Source organism: Cryptomeria japonica, chromosome 6 (genome assembly GCF_030272615.1).
Source record: "Cryptomeria japonica chromosome 6, Sugi_1.0, whole genome shotgun sequence".
In the NCBI taxonomy this organism is placed as follows: Eukaryota; Viridiplantae; Streptophyta; class Pinopsida; order Cupressales; family Cupressaceae; genus Cryptomeria; species Cryptomeria japonica.
The window spans coordinates 6,196,588-6,217,494 of NC_081410.1; the positions used below are offsets into that span (position 1 = coordinate 6,196,588).

The 20,907-nt window shown below is 34.5% G+C and overlaps 1 protein-coding gene across 1 annotated transcript in view; it reads left to right on the top strand.

The window, feature by feature from the left end:
* LOC131077566 (uncharacterized) overlaps positions 1–18,606 on the top strand; it is a 54,753-nt gene extending 36,147 nt beyond the window's left edge. The window contains exons 4-7 of the mRNA XM_058015094.2: positions 9,235–9,349; positions 12,580–12,695; positions 12,893–13,017; positions 18,180–18,606. Of these exons, the coding sequence (XP_057871077.1) occupies positions 9,235–9,349; positions 12,580–12,695; positions 12,893–13,017; positions 18,180–18,303 (480 nt within the window). The 3' untranslated portion in view covers positions 18,304–18,606. The remainder of the gene's footprint in view (positions 1–9,234; positions 9,350–12,579; positions 12,696–12,892; positions 13,018–18,179) is intronic.
* The last annotated feature ends 2,301 nt before the right edge of the window (positions 18,607–20,907 follow it).

The window sequence follows — 20,907 nt, forward strand, 5'->3', positions numbered from 1 at the left end:
CAATCAATGCTAATCCTGTTCAATCTAAGATGCACATATTGGGCAGGATTGACCCTTAGTTGTAGATATGGTGCTACTACAATGCCATGGGTTAGGGTTGACACCTTGTGGGTGTTAAAGCAAGAGTTTTAGTTATTTTCAAGGAGGCTGGTTCGACTGTGTTTTTTCAAACACCAAAAAGTTGTTAGTGTGTTGTAGGGCAGCCATAGATGCTAGTCAAGTTCTTTTGGGTCAAGTACAAACATGTGGAATCAAAGGAGATTAATATTGCAAGTGGATCTTATTGCAGAATGTCTCCACGATGGTATGTCTATATCAAGGAGGGCTTCTTAGTTGTAAGGGATTTTGCTTTGCCACATTTGTTGGCACGGATGTAATTTTGGGCTAGATGAATGTAATGACATTATGAAAACATTGCGAGGCTTGTAATGATCTTTCTCTCTTTATATATAGATATGTGCAGTTCTATTATAGATTAATAAGTATTTTTTCAATACAACTTTATGATCTTTGTTGTATGCAAACACACAAATTCATGTTATTTGGTTCTAGTTTGTTTCTTCTCTATGAACCATGACTCTGCTGCCTAAGGAATAGGCATTGGTTAAAAACCACATACCATTCTCACATCACTCAAAACAAAAACATTGATCAGCAGTGTAGTAGTAGGAGTAGTTTTGTGCATTCATGACCTCGTAATATAACCAAGGATTTTGTGCATTCATGGTCTTCTTCACTGTTGTCTTGAGCAACTTCTTCTAAATAAGCTCTATTTTCTCTATCTCCTAGGGGGATGTGTAATACCCTATTTTCATCCACAAAGGAAATTTCTTCTTTCCTTAGTCTAGAATGCCATTGGCATTTACAAACCATTTCAGGCCTAACAGTGCCCTAAATGTATTAAACGGTTCCTTCATCTTTACTACCTTGAATCTGCTAGCTATTTTAGGACTGTGTTTTCACTCATACATTCTTCCGTGTGCCTAGTATTTCCATTCTTGATTCACTGTTAAGACTTACATTAAATGGGTTTTTTACTAGCTTGGGTTGACCTGGTCATTCTCAAGTGGTTGTTGGAATGATGTTTATGTCTGCACCCAAGTTTACCATAACATGTTTCAACTTGACATTATTGAGATGTGCATTGATTGATAGAGGTCCATTCTTCCAATTCTAGCCTTCTGTGATTTTGTTGATTTGCGGTTCCTTCTGTTTGTTCCAATATTTATCCGATTGTTTCAACTACACCAACAAATCTTTTTGTTGAGCTAGAGAGGCTAAGCTCTTTAGTATGAGTATTTCCTCTTCTGAAAATCAAGCTACATCTTCATTCTGCTGCTGTATTATAGTTTGTATAGCATTTTCTACTACTTTATCATGTTGTTTAGTAGGCTGGATTTAATCATATTCATCTTCTTCTGGACCAGATTCTTCAGTAATCTCTTCAACTATCTTCTTATTCCTCTCGGTATCTGCCCCTTGGTGGGTTAAATACTGCAACTTTATCCTTTAGTTATTTGATTATTTGTTTTTTGGGGTTCTCATATGCTGTTGATGTTCTTCTTCAGAGTATTCTCCATTTGATGTATCTGATACCAATCATATCTATTTTGTGACATCCTCTAACGCCTTGCTGCTGAAGAATTCTTTTGATCATGCTTGCTCCTCTATCCCCTTGCAGGTCATCACTTTTGGAATTTGGTGGGGCATTCTGAAAGTATTGTTGTGCCCTCTTACATCTGAACAAATCATGATTTTCATTGCAACAAAATGCTCAATTCTTCTTCTTCTCAGATCAACATTCTGTGGCAAAGTGACCAATTTTACTACACTTGTAACAAGTTGCATCATCTCTCCCACATTTACTCTTTTCGCGTCCTCTTCCTCCTCTATAGTTAAATTGTTTATTGTCTTCCGGGTAGTATTGTGGAGGTGTAATGTCCCCTTTTGGGAGGACACTAAATCTTGACCACTATACTTGTAGAATTATTGCAGGTTATGTATTTTCAGTCTGCTGTGGTCATTTGGACAGATTCAATTCGATGTTGTTTCCCTCTTTGAAAGCTGAATGCTGCTCTATTGGATGAGTGCTATTACTGAATGGTTTGATCTGTATTTGATTGCTGAAGGTTCTTTGCTCTCTTAGGAGAATTGATGTTAATTGTATTGATTTCCTCCATTGATTGATAAGTCCCCTTCAATGCTTGAAATGAATTCTCCTTTATAGTTTATTGGTGGAAGGGTCACCACCTTTCATAAGAATTGAGTCACCACTTTTCATTGTTGCCCTTGATAATTATATATTATTCTCAAATTGATCTCCCTTTCTTTTATCTCCTCAAATGAAAACTTCTCCCCTTTATATCCTCCAATGTGAGGGAGAGTCACACCTCTTCATAATGGTCACAACCTTTCACAATTACCACCATTCAAAAGAGTCACAACCCTTCATCATTGGTGCCCCTTTGGAAGGGTCACTTCCTTGTCTTCTTCCCATTAATGCATGCTTAATTCCTTTGCTCCCTTCTTTTTTCCTTCCTACCTTTTTCTCCCCAAATGAAGTTCTCTTCTCTCCCTTTTATATCTCATGTTTGAGGGAGTCGCAACTTTTCATTTCATGCCTTTTGACCATTCATTAAACTTAACTAAATTTTAATTATATTAAATTTTATTTTGTTCTTTTATACTTTAATTTATTATCATTATTATTTAGTAATAAATCCTATTTCAACAAGGGGACGTTACGGGAGGATGCTTTTGTAGTGCGTTAGTATTCCTATCCTTCTAACTTATTAGTTCAGATTCGGTTCGCAGGTTCAGGCAAGTTTGTTTTTGGGTTGGGTTTGTTTTGGCTTTGTCCATACAAAGACCTATATAAATAAAAATATATACATATTTGCAATAGTAATTAAGTTCAAAATACACACCATACTAATAATCAAATAACATAACAAAAGACACCACCATATTAATAGTCAAATATTAGTCAAACTCGATTGTCATGATATATATTTAAGTTCAAAAACAATAATGTCAAGTGTCAACAATCAGCTATCATTGATCAAATATCATATGGGTTATCAAAAATATCATCCTCCATATTAGATGATCACACTCATTCTCACTAGGTGGCTCATAGTCATCATCAACTTCAATTGCAGCAAGGCGGGAAATGGAAGCATCCAACTCAATACGCTCTGGCTCAATATCCCACTTCTTTGTTTCCCCTTTGTAGGCACTTTCTTTGTGTGTAAGGAGCTGCAAGTTTGAATGCACAAACATCGAGTCCTCTGCCTTTTTTGAGTGTAGTTTATTGCACTTTATGGAGTGGATGGAGTATGTGCAACCTATCAAGACAAAATTAGAGTCAAGAGTTACAAAATTAAAAAATTTAAATGATAAAATTTAAATATAAATAGAATTTAGAAGATTAAAGATTTTTTTTCTAATAAAACTTGTGATAAAATTTTGATCAGAAGAAGTTGTAGGTTCATATGTGATTCTCCATGGAAGTACCACCAACCATGAACATCAACCCTATACTTGTCGTAAAGAGCGTAAAGACCACAATCGTTTGTGCTTGCAAAATCCATGAACTCAGCCCTTATTGCATCCCACATGTCATGATCACCAAAGAGTTTGCAAAGTGCTGCCTTGTACCCTTAAGCAACTTCAAGATCTCTATATGGGGGAACTCTTGTGCCAACAAAAAGGAGCTAGTAACCTTCATATTTGGGACTCTATGTAAAGGCAAGAAGATTCGATGAAGTGTTCATTTTGTTCCATCTCTGTAACATGATTTGATGTAGTTCTTTGAAGAATTTTTCTTCAGGATCTCGCTCTTTTGTATTTATGATGACTTTTATCTTCTCAATCATTGAGTTGATGCCATCATATACCTCACCCAAATAAGGCCTATCCATGTCAGTATAACAAATCATGCTCAATATTTGTTCAATGAAATTGGGGAGATACTCAACACAATCTCACCACATATCATCTAGGATCATTTGCTTAACCTTTGCTGCCCTTTTAGGGCTAGATCGTCTCCATATGGACCGATTTGGGCTAATTACCATGTTAGTTTATACCTCACGAACCTTCAAAAATTATACATAATTATGTTGGAAGCAAAACGGTCTTAGCAACCTATTTCAAAATTAAAATAAAATAAAATTAAAAAGTTTACTAAAGTAAAACATATTTAATATTTAATTTACCTTTAGCAGCTCCAATCTCAAGAATGTTCTAAATATACCTTGTGACATATGGTGGACAGTGATGAACATTTGGATCCCTTTGGCCTCAACATACACCTGTTTGATCCATTCAATTTGCTGCCATTTTTTTGTAGCATTAGGTTGAGGGAGTGGACAACACATGGTGTCCAAAAAATGTGCTCATAACGTTCCTCAACCAATAACCCAACAACCCTACAATTTTTGGCATTGTTTGTTATAAACTTGCACAACATTTTTAGGGCCCACTTCCTCAATGGCTTAAAAAATGCTATCAATAAATGCACCATCCTTCAACTCTATTAAACAATCCATTGCTTTCAAAAACATTGCCCCTAGGGGACACTGCAATCAATAACAATGGGAATTTTTTTGCATCTTTCCATCCATTAGATATGATGGACACCCCTGTTTCGACCCATGAATCCTTTATTGCCTTCAAGGAGTCTTGTACATATTTCACCTCTTTATTCAATAAGGTAGTAGGATTCTTCTTATAACCCATGCCCTTGTACCACTTTGGAGCCTCATTAATTGATTTTACCATTTTTTGCCAATATGGTGAGCAAACAACATTGAATGTTAATCAATTCACAGACACATCTAGCTATGTCTTGATCGCCAATCTCTCTAGACTCATTGTGAAATGTTGTTTCCAATGGTCCCTTTGATCTCTTATGTGTAGAGATTGCAGGTCAGTCTTGTACATATTTCACCTCTTTATTCAATAAGGTAGTAGGATTCTTCTTATAACCCATGCCCTTGTACCACATTGGAGCCTCATTAATTGATTTTACCATTTTTTGCCAATATGGTGAGCAAACAACATTGAATGTTAATCAATTCGCAGACACATCTAGCTATGTCTTGAACACCAATCTCTCTAGGCTCATTGTGAAATGTTGTTTCCAATGGTCCCTTTGATCTCTTATGTGTAGAGATTGTAGGTCATTCTTCAAGTATGGACAAAAATGGATGGCCTTAGGTTGAAGAGAAGGCAATGGAGGGACCTTCATCCCTTTCGATCCTTTCTTAGTTTTCAGCAAAGGATGAGTTACAACTTTTTTCCTTGTTGCTTGGTTTGCTTTTGCTTGCTCTTCAATGTATACCAAGACATGTTCCTTTGAAAGAAGGCCTTTAACATTTGGGGCATTGAGACAATATTTGATGCCTTGGTTAGGGTTAAAGTGCAAAATGGCTTTCACTCAACTGTATGAGCTTGAATAATTTAGTTTGCAGTGACTTCAAATACATGTAACCTTTGTTGCTTGGAAGTTGTACCATTTCAACATATTTTCAAAGGGGAGAGTGTGGGTTTGTTTAAAAGAAAGGTTGGCTCCTAGAGCTAGAGATAGTTGTCATTTTAAAACCTACGATAACAAGTTCAATAAACAACACATTCGAAACAAACCAAAAAGAAAAAAAATACAAAACAAAACAAGAGAGTTCATTTGTTAAAAAAAGTGAAGGTGAAACAAAAAACCTACTTGTTTTGAAAAAATCTTACTCTACGATCTCTTTGACAATAAACTAACACTTGCAAATGTGTAGGAATAGAACAACAACCTGCTTGGAGCATTTTATTAGAATAATATCTTAGTTATTAATTATTAATGGTCAATATTGGAAAGTATCGTAAATATTAGATGTTTCTAATTTTGCTTCAATTGTCGATTGTTTCTTTATGGAAACATTGATCTTGTAACTCTATAAATGATCTTTCGATCATTCATTTAATTCATTCAATTATTTACCAATTACCTGTGTAATATGGTATGAGAGCTTAGGCATATAATTTTATCGAAAAGATTTTTATTTTTCCCTTTTTTTTTTGAATCATATTTTAGTCATCTTTTCAAAAATCTGCCTAGGTTTTTTCCGTACTCATGATTTTTTTCACGATCCGTTTGTATTTTACTAGAGAGCTCGATCCATGTCGAAATCTTTTCTATTGCCTGTGTTCGTGGTCGCGTCGGTTTTTTGTAGGCTGTCTTTTGCATTTCGCGTCGGAAATTATTTCCACAACTTCTGAGTTTTCCTGCGATTACTTTTTTGCGTGCACTTCTGTGTTTCCGCGCCTGTGAGAGTTCCGCATCGAGATTGTTCATTGCTCGCGATTTTTTGTAGTTATTTCGCGATTTTTTGCACGATTTGTGGTTCGGTTTTGTTCGCGACGGCGAGAAATTTCTTTCACGTGCCCTTCTCTCTCTTCCCACAATGGGTCTCTGTCACCCGCATTGATTTCTTCGTGATTTTGTGTTGTGATTTTCTAATGGTGACAACAGGGCGTGGAGTTTTTTTTTTGGCTAGGGTTCCTTCTTCTCTGCGATTGGTATACCGCGACAGGTTTTTCTAGCTTGCGATCACCATTTTTGTGCCGCCTAGGGTTTTTATGAACCTTTAGTATTTTTCTGTGGATAGGGTTTTTTGGAAAACCATTCTTAGAAAAATATTTTCTGGGTTTTTCAAAACACTCTTTCGGGTCTGTCAAAATTTTATGGGTCATCAAGAAATGCGTACATTGGGATTTGTTGTCATTTTATGACACCCTTGGTCCATCAGTGAGACCCGATCAGAGATATGTTCTATGGACCACCGCTGCCTCAGTTGATCAAGGAGAAAACAATGGAATCATGAAGTATGAAGTGTTGTCTTGCCGGATCCCCCAGTTCCCAAGTCTTCCCAACTTCGGTGACCCAGGTCTCCGAAGTTCCCCCAACTATGGTGACCTCGGTCTCTGAAGTTTCCCCAACTACGGTGACCCGGGTCTCTGAAGTTTCCCCAACTACGGTGATCCAGGTTTCCGAAGTTTCCCCAACTTCGGTGATCCAGGTCTCTGAAGTTCCTTGGTCTTCTCTTCCTCAACCTCGGAACTCCAGAACCTTGAAGTTCCCAAGTTCCCAAGTTTTCCCAACTTCGGTGACCCAAGTCTCTGAAGTTTCTCCAACTTCGGTGACCCAGGCCCCGAAGTTTTCCAAACTTCTTCCCGGTTGGCAACACTTTCGGATGGCGTGATCGACACTTAAGGCTTTAAATGCTCCGACAATTTTGGTGACTTGTACACTTTCTTTTGTGGAGCCACAAGGGTGCATTTAATGTTTTTGGCAGAGTTTCCATCAAGGGAGGTACGAGGCCATGCTTGGTGACTTGTGTCATGACTGCATACTCTGACTTTGGAAGGTCAGTCAATCCACCTTATCAGGATTGCCCTTTGTGATATGGCTAGGTTGCTTGCATGTACAAGTCAAGTGCATGCACTTCCAGACTGACATGCAGGGGTCATGATCACCCTTGTAACCTTTTTTCTATATAAAGGCTGTTAAGCCTCATTGTAAAGAGTTCTCTCCCTACTGGCTTGAGCTATTCCATGCTCTCCCACTTCTCTTGTATTTATCTTGCATTTATGCAACTGTAAGTTTTGCCATTGACCTTATAATTAATTGAAAATCACCATTCTTGCCTTCTTTCAACCTATGTATGTTGTGTATGTTTTCTTACCTTCATCATAGGTGTATGTCTTGTGGCTTTTCTCCCCATATATGCTGTGTTAACTTGTTTTTTGAGTGTGACTTGTGGGAATCCTTCTCCCCTCTTGACACTTAGCGAATTCTAACCTCCATACATGCGTTGGAGTCACTCATACAATTGAAGTTTGTGCATCTCCTAGGTGTTTCAGTTAATTCTTTGTGTCATCTCGATGGGGAGAGGAACAATCTCTTCTTGGTGCATCACCTCCTTCTATTTCAAGCATTCTCTCTTCCCTTTACCTCTGCAAGTTGTTAGGATAGGCTTAGGAATTAGTTTTAAAGTGTTGAGTTGGTTTAACCCCTGCACTTGGATTGAGAAGGAAGTCGGCCTTCTCCGGAGATTCAACCCCCTTGCGCAAGGTCCCACACTGTAGGGTTGTTTCCATGTTTCACAAGGTTGCTGAGTTGATAGCTCAGCAAGATTGCAAGCTTTTGTGATAATAGAGCCCTAAGGCTCCTTCCAACAAATCTAGGAGACTAATTGCTCTAAACTACCTTTGGATACTACTACTTAACACACAAACATGGATGGACCTATGAGACAACATTTCTCACAGCTTATCACTTCTACTCAAATGCTCCAACATGTTTCCCCTTGGCAACGTGGTTTTGCTTCTTTCTCCTAGTGTTACTTGGCTCCTTAGTGACATAGATTTACTCCTCTTTGGCCACCCCTTAGCCACAAAGACAAATGCATGTTACAAGTTTCTTCATTACTATGGCGTTACATGGGCTTTGTATGTTAAGTGTAATTCTAGGAGTGCCTTGCTTTCTCTTAAAATTCCTTAGATGGGCCTCCCAGCCTTTAGACACTCCCTAATGAGCACTATCAGATTTTGTATTGGTTCTTTCATAGTGATTGATGATGACACTAATGAATACCTCATTAGGACAAATATATTCAATAAGACTTGTGTCCTAACTCTTCAAAATGCAGCTTGTGCTCTTTGGGAATCATGTTGCCCTCACTTGGCTATATGTATTGGCTTGACCACACGTGATAATGGTACAGATCTGTTTTGTATTTTTGTTTTTGCTTTTGTTGTTTCTCCTTCTTGGGCCTCTCTAGGATTTTCTCTTCCTAGAACTTTTTGTTGTATATTGATTCCCATTGACCTACTTTTGATCATTTGTGGGCATTAATAATTTTTGTTTCCTTCTTTCATTTTTGTTGAGTTAATTGCAATTGAAAAAAAAATCAGTATATTATTTTCATTCTCGATAGGTTATATTATCTGTAAATAGATTCAAATCACTTTTGTAATTTTCTTTTTATATAATAATCTGCACACAAATGAATGTGATATTGTTTTGATTTAAATGTAAAGCTTAGAATTTGACAAAGAGTTTCTCTGGCTACAACTGTTCATTAAGGGATGCCAAAATCCTCTGAAAAATGTTAAGTGTAGGATATAACTTGTGATCATGAAAGGTAATATTCCTTTAAAACCATTGTATTTGTTTCGCAGGAGCTGTTAAAGGCATTCATAGGATTCATTGATGTGGCTGGTCTGTATTTTGCACTCACACAATTGACACACAGAAATATATCTCAGAATCACAAATTCCAAGCGATTGGACTTGGTGAGTAATGTTTACTCTAGGACATTCTAAATTAGGGCTATTAATTTTGACATTATCTTGATCCTTTGGACTATTTTTTCTATTCTAATTGAGAGTACTCAAAGAAGCCATATCTTCAGTTTGATCTAATAGGATAATTTTGGGAAGTTAAACTTTGGATATGATAAGAATTATTTAATCTAACTTTATTCTTCAATTATATATTTATTAAATGGAATGCTTAGCTCATTTTTGTTTGAATTTCACTGCAAGTTTACTTATATGAATAGAAAAACTTCAGAATGGTAAATAAAATTGTCAAAATATGAAAACCTTGTCAAAATGATATACTTTTCTATTAAGATTAAATAATAAAATTCAAATGTTATCCAACATAAAACATTTCCTTAATTGTTTATTCTTTACAGTAAAACTTGAAAGCCTTGGAAATTACCTTAAGTAAAATAAATCTAATTATGCTTTTATTTAATAGATGTCAACATTCATAATGACAGTTCCATGTGTGTTGCTTTCTTTGTTTTTATCTAAACTCTAAGCTTACACATGCAGCATTTAGATTTCCAGTAGTTATGTCTGTGCTGTGTATCTGATTATCCAATTTCTGTGTTACGATATTTGTTCATTTTGATGAGGTTCCCTCAACTTACATATTGCAAATTCTTTCATTGTATTGCAAATCTCTTATTGTGAATACATACAGAGTGGTTATTTTTTGTTGCATTTTTTCCTGAAAGAATTTCCCAAAATAAATCTTATGTTTAAGTGTTTATTTTTTTGTTGAATTGTTTAGGTTCTGTTTCGTTATGCAAGTATTCTTCTGTTAAGACTAATATTATTTCCTACATTTGGTATCAGAGCTTAGTTTTGAATTTTTGGTACTATATGCCCTAAAATGGGTGCACACATAAATGTTAATATGTTCAGATGATTTGGTGTCTATTGAGAAATAAATCAAGTGGTGGTTTAGGTGGGTGCATGACAGGTCATTTTGGTTGGTTAGTTTGTTTGAATGGTTTATTGTTGAGGTAATAATAAATGTAATGTTGGTTGAACTGTCGGTTGAAGTGGAATTCTAAGTCATTTGAATGGTCAAGTTTGTCAAACAGTTTTTCAAAATGTTGAGCTATTCAAGGAAAACAGCAAGGGAAATAGATGAAACCTCCTTTTGTAACTTTCTCACAAGGTTTGGTTGCAACCCATGACACGTAAAATCTAATTAAGATTGTTCGTTTGGTGTTTGAATGTATGTGTTTTACTTGCAGATTTGGATGTCTTTGATTGATCTGTTGAGATGGTGGTCTTCTTGTTTAAACGGTTTGAAATACTTTGATTTGAATTATTTGAGCAGTTTGTAAAATGACAAATGTATATATTGTATTTTAACTGAGAAAAATAGACTAATTTAATTAAGTGAATAAAATGATAAATATAGTTTAAGTGATATAATAAAACTGAGTGAGTTTGCAGGTTGTTTTGTTTTTCTGTTATTTGGGATAAATCAATAAAATAACTAATTAGTTAAATAATGATAAATAATCAATAGCTAAACTAAATATTTCAAAGTGCTCTAATCATTTCTAATAAAATCAATCAATTAAGTGAATGCAACTATCTAATATTTCTATAAATAAGAACTTTGCTTTTTCTAGGTTTTATGCAGAAGCATTAAAAAATGCAAGAGACAAAACTGATTTCCTCTTTTCAATCTTCTCAATATAAGCAAAATCAGCAGGGAAGCTTTTATTCAATATTATACTGACACACAAACAAATCATTTTTTTAACAAAGAAATAAATTGCTTCTTTTGAAATATAAATAGAAAAACATTTTGATTTGAAGCTCTTCTATTTGATTAATGTTGGAGGATTGCTGTTGAATTAATTTCGAAAATTGCTGTTGAGGATAAACTAATGTCCACTGAGAAAAATCCCAGTGTTTCCTAAGAGAACCTTTCTCTAGAAATCTTTGAGGTTTTCCAAGAAACACCAGAGGCAAAATCCTCTTGGAGGGCAATTTCTTCTATTTTGTTATGTTTGTGTTGCTTATAGAGAAGATATGAAAAGCTGAGATGAATGAAGAGATTTTTAGGTAACAAACAAACTAAATCTTTGTTAATTCAAACAATCTGTTCTAAACTATTAAAAGGAAATCTAAATCTAATTAAAACAGATCCTCCGTACCTGGAGCTAGATTGCTTCAGGTGCAAAAGCAAAATTTGACATTGGCAGTTGCATCCTTAGAGCTTCAAGATACAAATGCTTCTTTCTATTGTGATAGCCGGACAATAGTCTATCTGCAAAGCAGGGCATGGATTCAAAAAATGAGACAAGGGTGTTGACAAGGTTGATAATGGCTGAACAATAGCTGGTTGATCTGCAATTAAACAGTGGTTTAGGAAAAAATGCTTCACAATGAGCTGTAGCATTTTTGTTTTCAAAGTCCACGAAATGACAAAAGTTGGCTTATTTATAAAATACCTAATAGTTTGGAACCAAAGGTATGATTGGCAGATCTAAACTGGTCATGATTGGACGAAGAACTGAAGGGAAACTTGTGTTTTGTATTTGATCACACATTCTGAGAAATTGGATGAGTTTGTAGCTTTATGCAGAGATGACACTTTACTAGTAAAAAATTTGCCATGGCCTAAGCCAAGCAGAGAACTCATAATTAAGGGTGGAAAATGCAGTTCTTAAGCCACACCAACATTTTAAAAATTAACCAATGACAACTGGCAAACATAAGCAACACTTGGGGAGCTGTAGATGCTCAACAAATGGTATATTGCATTTATATGCCTTGTCAGCTTATTTTCTAGATTGTAGACATCATTGGGCTTGCCATGTTGGCCTGTTCATTTTTGGGCACTTATAGGTATGAGAGATGGATTTCTACAATTCACCATCAGTTTTTTAGGTTTAGTTCAGAAAGGTTTAATAATCAAGCTTGATTTATTGTCATCTTTACTGTCCAAGGGTATTAATAAGCAAGCATGACAATCCACGTCCCTTGAGTTACTCAAATTTCAAGTTGCAAGTAACATTTTTGACTTTGGAAGTATTCAAGTGTGTTAGAGTTTAGAGTGGTCTCTGGCATAATATTAATGTCTTTCATTTTATTTTCTTGGACTTAAGTTTGCAGGTTAAGAATTGTACTTCTAAAAATATTAAGCAAAATATCTTTTATATTCTCTTTAATTTCAAGTTGAATAAAATCTTTTCTTGACACAGGGTGGGCATTTGCCGATTCACTATTACACAGATTGGCACCTCTCTGGGTTGGAGCAAAAGGACTAGAGTTTACCTGGGATTACCTTCTTCAAGGGCTGGAGGCAAATGCAAATTTGGTATGCTTTTCTCCATTTCAGTTTTCTTTCTCATTGATGAAAATGCAGTCACTAGAAATGTTCTAAAATCAATAAATCCATAACGTTTCCCTCAAGTTGGTTAGTTTCTTGATGTATATATTTTATTGTTTCATTTATCTTCTATTTTTCATATATGGTGCTACATGTGTGCTGACATATTTGTTACTTGGCTACAGGTACTGACTGTATCACTGGCAGCTTTAGGATCATTAATGTGGCTTCGCAAGAATAAACCCAAGACATTGGTGCCCATCATATATGCAAGTGCCGGTGTTCTGGCAACTATGCCTTCTATTATAAGGTTTGTTATTTTGATTATCATTAACTTCAGTAAATCTATTAGTGAGTGTGCATATGTTTGGAAAATTTGATGCTAATTAGTAGTTTCTAAGCTACCTTAATTTAGAAGCTTCAATGAAATTAAGAACAACCTTTGCGTTAAACATTTCATAGAATCATAACCATAATAAGAATTTACATAGTTGTTATGCCAAACGCAGAACTTTGGAGTTTTAGTTGGGAATCAGAGGTACATGGATATTTGATTATCAATATTGTTGGCACAGACCACTTTTTGTTAAGGATTTAAGACAAACAAAATTTAAAACCTGACAAATCTATTATAAGGTTTTTGTTGATATTTCTCAACAATTAATTCTTCTTGCATGAATAGCCTTATTAAACACTGGGAACAAATTCTTCAGTTTTTGCACCAGAAATTAAGAAACCAAATATACGAGGCAGGGTAAAGAGCTTTATCAAAAGGCCAGAATAGACATGGTAATTTAAGAGGCGTGGCTTACAGAAAACACATAATGTCCAGATGCTATATGAAATTGTTGTTTTACTTGTTGGTAAATGGTCTACATCATTCAGAAGCAAACATTTAATAATGAAAGCAACACACAAGGAAGATGCAACTAAATAAACAGTGTTAGGGAGAGAAGGACAACATCTATTCCTCTCTGGTTCTATCTCTGTTAGCCTAATGCGTTGATATTTTCTCAACAATTAAAGTTTCTTGCATCAAGAACTTTTTTAATTACTGGGAACATATTCTTCAGTTGGAGCACCAGAAGAAACACAATATATGAGTCTGAGGAAAAAGCTTTATGAAAAGCACAAATTAGATAATAATTTAAAGCATGCTGTTTACAGAAAATGTACATCCAGTTGCCATACGAAGTTCTTGTTTTAGTTGTTTGCAAATTGCAAGTGATGTTCATGGTTCAGAAGTGAACACATAAGAATGAGAGAAACACGCAAGGAAGTTGCAACTTTAAAAAACAGAGTTTGTGAGAGGGAAATAATTTTTCCTCATTCTGTTCATGTGGTTTTCTTTAGCCATCTAGAGATTTTTTTGGCATCCTCAAACCAAAGTAACCTGCATAAAGTTTATTTCAAATCCCAATTTCTCAACTCAGATTATAACCTGCAATGCTAATTATTCCTAAAATTTATTTCTTATTGCATGTCAGAAACTTCCTTGTTGCAGCTATACAAAAAGAGAAACCAAAAATTTAAGCCAATAATGGGAGAGTACAATTCATCATTGTTTCAAGAGAAAAACAGGAGAAAATGCTACCATCATTGTTAAAAATAGCTATTATCAACATGAATTGTCAATCCTTATCCATTCAGGGGTTTAAAATTAGTCAGTATATCATTTACATGTAGTTTTTGGGGGTAGTTTATCCAACAGTGATGACTTAATTGTGTCCTACTTGGTGGTTTGTAACAGACTTTGTGAAGGGAGGAATTCACTGTAAATTTGGGCTTATACAAACTTACATGGTTGCTGAAGTGGTTTGTTGTAAATATTCAACAGTGATGATTTAATTGTGTTCCACTTGCTTGTTTGTAACATAGACTTTGTCAAGTTGGAGGAATTTACTGTAAATTAAATTTCTACAAGTTTGGGCTTATACAAACTTGGTTACTGAAGTGGTTTGTTGTAAATATTCAACAATGATGGTTTAACTGTGTTCTGCTTGGTGGTTTGTAACATAGACTTTGTGAAGTTGGAGGAATTGACTGAAAATTTAATTGCTATAAATTTGGGCTTATACAAACTTGCTTGGTTGCTGAATTGGTTTGTTGTAATGCTTGGTGAAATATCTATACAGAATAATTTGACAGTTACATCCTCTTCACCATTCTTATAAAATCAAATTACTGTAGATAGATACTTCCTAATAAGATCAGGCTGCATTCATTTGAACTAATGCTGAAATATTCACATTACTTCAGAGATAAAGGTTTCAGATGATTTAAGGTGGCATTATGACCACCTTTTACAATTTCAAGAACTTCTAATTGTGGCTACAATTTTCTGTATATCTTCAAAAGTTGTAATTTGATATGTTTCAGTCATATTTATATTACCGTGTATGCTATTTGATCTGAAAATCATTGGATAAACATTCAGATACAGTTTGATAGCATGAAAATGCAGTGTTGTTGTAGGGTCAAAAACAGCGTAAGGGAGTTATCTGAGATTCTGAAGTGTTATATTTATGCATATTTGGGTTTTTCTCAAAAAGCTATGCAGTATAAAAAAGATACCTCATTTTGAGTCTAGACTCTATATGCATTTATCAACCTCTGCAAGTTGTAGGAACTGTTAATAGTGAGGAATTCGCTAAACTTTTCTTACTAGTTCAACCGAAGTCAAATTAGTCACTGATGGAACAGGTTGAGCTGATGGGTTCATTTGTAGTCGAACTTCAAGTGGGAGAGTTGTCCAAGAAGTTTAATGGTTCTTCTTGCTGTATCTTCGCATGGGTGACATTGTTGTGCCTCTTGGTCACTTCATGTAACCTTCTGCTCTATGCTTTGATTTTGACATAAAAATGCTTGCTTGCGCCTCTTGGTCATTTCATGATGCTAATGTCTGAGAAATCTTGCTGGTCATATTGACTTGCATGGATGAAGTGAGGGCACTTATGGAATGTTTATCCCCACAAATGGAATCCACGAAGGAGTTTACTTTGATTGTCACATAAAAATAGTTGTTTAATTTTGCTCTGGAGCACAAGCTTGGTACAGATGAAATGAGGGCAGCTATGGAATGTTTATTCCTACAAATGGAATCTGCAAAAGAGAAACTTGCTTTTGATTTTCACATAAAAATGCTTGTTTACTTATATGCTGTGGAGTACAGGTTATGTCACAGAAAATTTTGCCATTGATATTACAATCTTGTTAGAGATGACAAGGACACACATGGAATGCTTATTCGTTCAGATGGAATCCCTGAAAGAATTTTTTTTTTTTAATTGTCACTTTAATATGATTTTTTACTTACTCTCTGGATACTTTAACCTTAGCAGACGATTAATATTTACATCTTGTTGTTGAACTTTCCTGATACTTTTCCACGAGTACAGAGGCCACTATGATGACATGGAGGTTAAAATAAGATCTTTCAGTATGCATTTGGAGGCTATATATATCGAATCAATCCTTTCAACCGTGCCCAATAAGATCATCTGATATGAGTCATGACTCTGTCTGCAATATATTATATTGTCAAGAATAGTTCACATATGTTGTTTTTCTATTTTGTGTGATTTTCCATACAATGATTGGAGTAGTATTAGGTTTGCTGTTAATATTGTATACATGAAGACTGGGGGTAGGGTAGTCAGTCAGTTTATTGAGTATTACCATGGATTGTCATGTCGTGTATCAAACTCAGAGTTCTTTATGTGTGGTTTCAGTTTGGCTACTTGTTTATTGTTAATTTATATAGCTTTGTTAATAGGGATGTGTCAAAATTGATCTCAACCGTTGATCGATTTTGTTCCCAGATACATCTCAACTATTCAATCTTTCCATTCGAAATTTATAAATTGAGCATCAACCCCCCATTTTCAATAACCACTATCTTCAAAATTATTGTGTCCCTCTTATGCAGGATTCCCAACGCAACCACGATAATTGAGAAGAACAATGGAAGCTTATTAATTTTATTCTTCCAATTAATATTTCTTCATCTTCTTTAATTATTCAATTTCCATCTTAATCATTTAATCATTTAATCATTTAACCGTTCTTTCTTAAAATTAATTAATTAATTTTGTTATTTCATTATTGCAATTTGATACTTTCAATTAAGTATTCTTTATTATTTAATTAAATTCAATTTTTAAATAATTAAATAATTTCTTTAAATAATTTAATTAACTAACTCATTTTTATCAAAAATTCAAAATTCCCCAAATTCTAATTTCGATTAATTTCAATAATATGTGCATTTCATTTCATGATTTTGAAAATGCAAATTTAAATAATCAAGTGCAATTCTAAATCAATTTCCTACATCACATGTCAAAATCCTAACTGGTACTGACTTTCAGTCTAACTGTCAATAACCATTTTCTAATTGGGCAATCAATTTAGTCAACTAATCAGTTAATTTAGTCAATTAATCAGTTAACTTAGTTAACTCCCCAATCACCTTTTTCTAACTTTCAATCAGCGTTTTTTAACAAGCTCATCTATCCAGTTCACTGATCAATCAAATGAGTTTAACTCAATCAATTTTGACTCAACTGATCTCAACCGTTGATCAATTCAGTTCCTAGATACATCTCAACTGTTTAATCTTTCCATTTGAAATCTATAAATTGAGCATCAACCCCCCATTTTCAATAACCACTATCTTTGAAATTATTGTCACTCTTATGTAAGATTCCTAGTGCAACATTGAGAGCCAATCAACCATGATAATTGAGAAGAAAAATGGAAGCTTATTGGATCAACAAAGGGGGTTCATCTAGTTTATATTTCGTATTTTGTTGATTTGATTATATTTCATTGTCTTTGCGGATTTGCTAGTTAGATTTAAGTTTTGGTGGTTAACTTAATTAATCTAGCTCTGATATGCTTAATTTCTCCCATGAAAACAGGATTGTCAGACAGTTTATTGATTTTTATTGTGATTTGTCATTTCTTGTATCACATTCCGGTTGTTTTGTATGTGGCAATTTCATTTTGATTACTAGTCTGTCAGCAATTTATCTAGCTTTGGACTTACACCCACTATATTATAGAATTTATCTTTTTTGGAAGGAAGATTTTTTTTTTTTTAAAGTTAATAAAACAAAACTTTGCCATTCAGACACTTGGTCAAAATATGTTTTTGGATGGCAAGGTACAAGTTTTGGCGATTCACTCTTCTGGGTTTGGTAGACTGAAGGGAAGCTATAATACATTATTGAAGAGTACATAATGAAAATCATAGAAAATTTCATTAATTTACAAAGATGCTTCAACTGTCTAGATTTAAATATTAAAAAAATGGAGCTAAGAACTCTAAATATCCTTAAGCATTTGGTAGACACACAGAATCCAAAAGGTTAATGTTTTGTTGTTACTATTATTTATCTAGTACTACGTATGATGTGCATTTGCAGCCATTTTGATTATTCTGAATAAGCTGTGTTGATGTTATTACAGCTACTTGCGGAGAGGACTGGGATGGGACTTCCCAAAGGTTGTTGGATTCGAATTATTTTCATCATTACTGATGGCATTCATCAGCTGGCAACTATTTAGTGCTTGTCAAAAGCCTTCATCATAATGTTGAATGATTATTTCTGGCTTCTGGAAAATCTTTATATGCTAATGGATTCCATTTTGTCACCATTCACAGCCAAGATCCATTTTACAAGGGCTGACATAGGCCACTCCCCAGTTGTTGACTATGTTTCCCATTCTTATTCACCATTGAGAATTTTTTACTTTTGTTCCAAGATGTGCTGATAATTAGGCATCATTTTCTTTCCATGGGACAAGTTTTTTAATTCTGTTTTTAGACCCGTACAACTGGTGAAAGATGATGTGAGCATTTGTTTTGTCGGAATCAAATTGATGTGTTGAATCATTTTGGCATGTGTGAATGATAAGTTCTGGTGTAACTATGGACAAATATTTTGATCGTTGCCATTTTCAATTCTTGAATTTAGATTATAGAATAATAACATATAAGTAATGGTACAAATGGATAGCTATTACTGATTTAGGCAATAAATGCCTTTGTGATCTTGTTTCTGGAACCCTTTGCAGAGGATGAAGAAAATGATATATAGCATTGCCCATGCTCAGTTTATGATGTTGACAATATATTTATAGGTTTCACCAGGTGCTACCACAGTGGGACTTTTTATAGAACTTTAAAATAAATGTCCCTGCTGAGCTCTTGCATCTAACTATCATGTGCAGCTACTTTGTCAAATGTTTTCTACGAGGCATAAGGCAATGTTTCCCAATTCGCATGTTAGAATTTCAAGCCTGCAATAGTTTTCAATCGATTTTTGTACTACCTTTAGTGGCTAACATGAGGTTTCAAAGTGTATCATTTCATGATGCTAATTGAAGGAGTAACTTGGTCAGTTAACTTACAATATTAGGACAAACCAAAATATCTAAGGATTGTAGACCTTGCTGAACTGAAGTTCTTTAAAAAATGCCCTCTAAAAGTTTTATCATGTGGCTGAAGTCTACAATATTGATTTCTTTTGGGTGAAGTATTAAATTATACTCATGAACACCGTGCTTGAGGAAAAGGAACCTCTCATGGTTTGCGAACTTGTTGCTGAATACAACCATTGAAATACTAAAGCAACACATCCTTTGTTACTATTTTCAATAAATAAGGAGGCATTTTCTATAGTGTGTCAAATTATGTTATTGTTATTAGGATTCAACTCTGTTGTTTTTGAGTCAAACTCATTAACAAACATTTCATGAGTAGTAATTCACACAAAACCAAGTCTTATGAGAATGAATGGTACACTTAACACTCATTGCATTTAGGTGAAGCATTAGTGCATTAGTACATTCCAAGAGTTTACACATTCTCACATCGCTTTGACTTGAGGGTGCTAAACTATGGAGCTTCCCCCAAGATCAACCCACTTAGTGTGCTAGCCCATTAGCAAAACTTTTAACAAATGTTGTTCTTTATGGACCATTCATTATAGAGCCCCTTATCTTATAAAGTGATAAGTAGAAAGTATTTTTCATTGTGTCAAATTATGATACAACTATCAGAATTCAATTGCATAATATTTGAGTCAAACTCAATGACCCATATTTCATGAGTATAGTTTACATGAAACCATCTCTCATGGGAATGAATGGTCCACTTAGTACTCATTGCATCTAGGTGATGCTTATAGGAGTTTAGTGTTGGCACTTCTTATTAGATACCCATCTCAATACTACTTTGACTCAAGTGTGCTTAATCTTGAAATTTCTCTCAATATAAAGTTCACTTAACTTGCTATCCCATTTGCAAAACCTTCAACGAGTGTTGTATTATGAACTATTAATTGTAGAGCCCCTTTAGCTCATCGATCGAAAAGGAGGTATTTTCACCAATATGTCAAATTATGATATTGCTATTAGGATTGAAGTACATAGCTTTTAAGTCAAACTTGTTGACCCATATTTCATAAGTAATACTTACATGAACCCCCATCTTCATAGTTTTTAAGTCAAACTTGTTGACCCATATTTCATAAGTAATACTTACATGAACCCCCATCTCATGAAAATGAATGATCCACTTAGCACTCATTGCATCTAGGTGATGCTTGTAGGGGTGAAGCATTGATACTTTTTGAGAGGTCACCCGTCCTAGTACTACTTTGACTTGTGTGTTCAACTATGGAGAGTCCCCTAAGATGACGCCCACCTAGCTCGTTGCCCCATTTGTGAAATTTGTAGGAAGTGTCGTGCCTTAAAGAAACATTCACTTTCAATAATTTTCAATATGTAAATTTTTGCAAGGGTACTTGTCGACCATTGTAATCTTTATGGTATGATAAACACTTATTGTTGTAATACCTTAGAACTTTAATGAGAAAGCTTTTAAAGGGATTATGGTTGACTCTCAATTTTTGAATTAGTTTTTTACTTAAAATGTCGTGTACTTGTAGGATCTTAACAATGTCAAGCACATGATAGAAGAGCCATACGATTTATTAAAATATTTGTATATTTTTCATTTTTTTAAATCTTTATGCCTTTTTTAGTACACGTTCTTTTTTCTCTCTAATAGTTCTTTTTCTTTACAAGCATTATTCTACTTTTGTTTTTTTATCTTATAAGTTTTCTTTCTTGAGAAGCATAATCATTACATTCTTTCTCATATTTTTATATACTTAATATAGTACCCGCA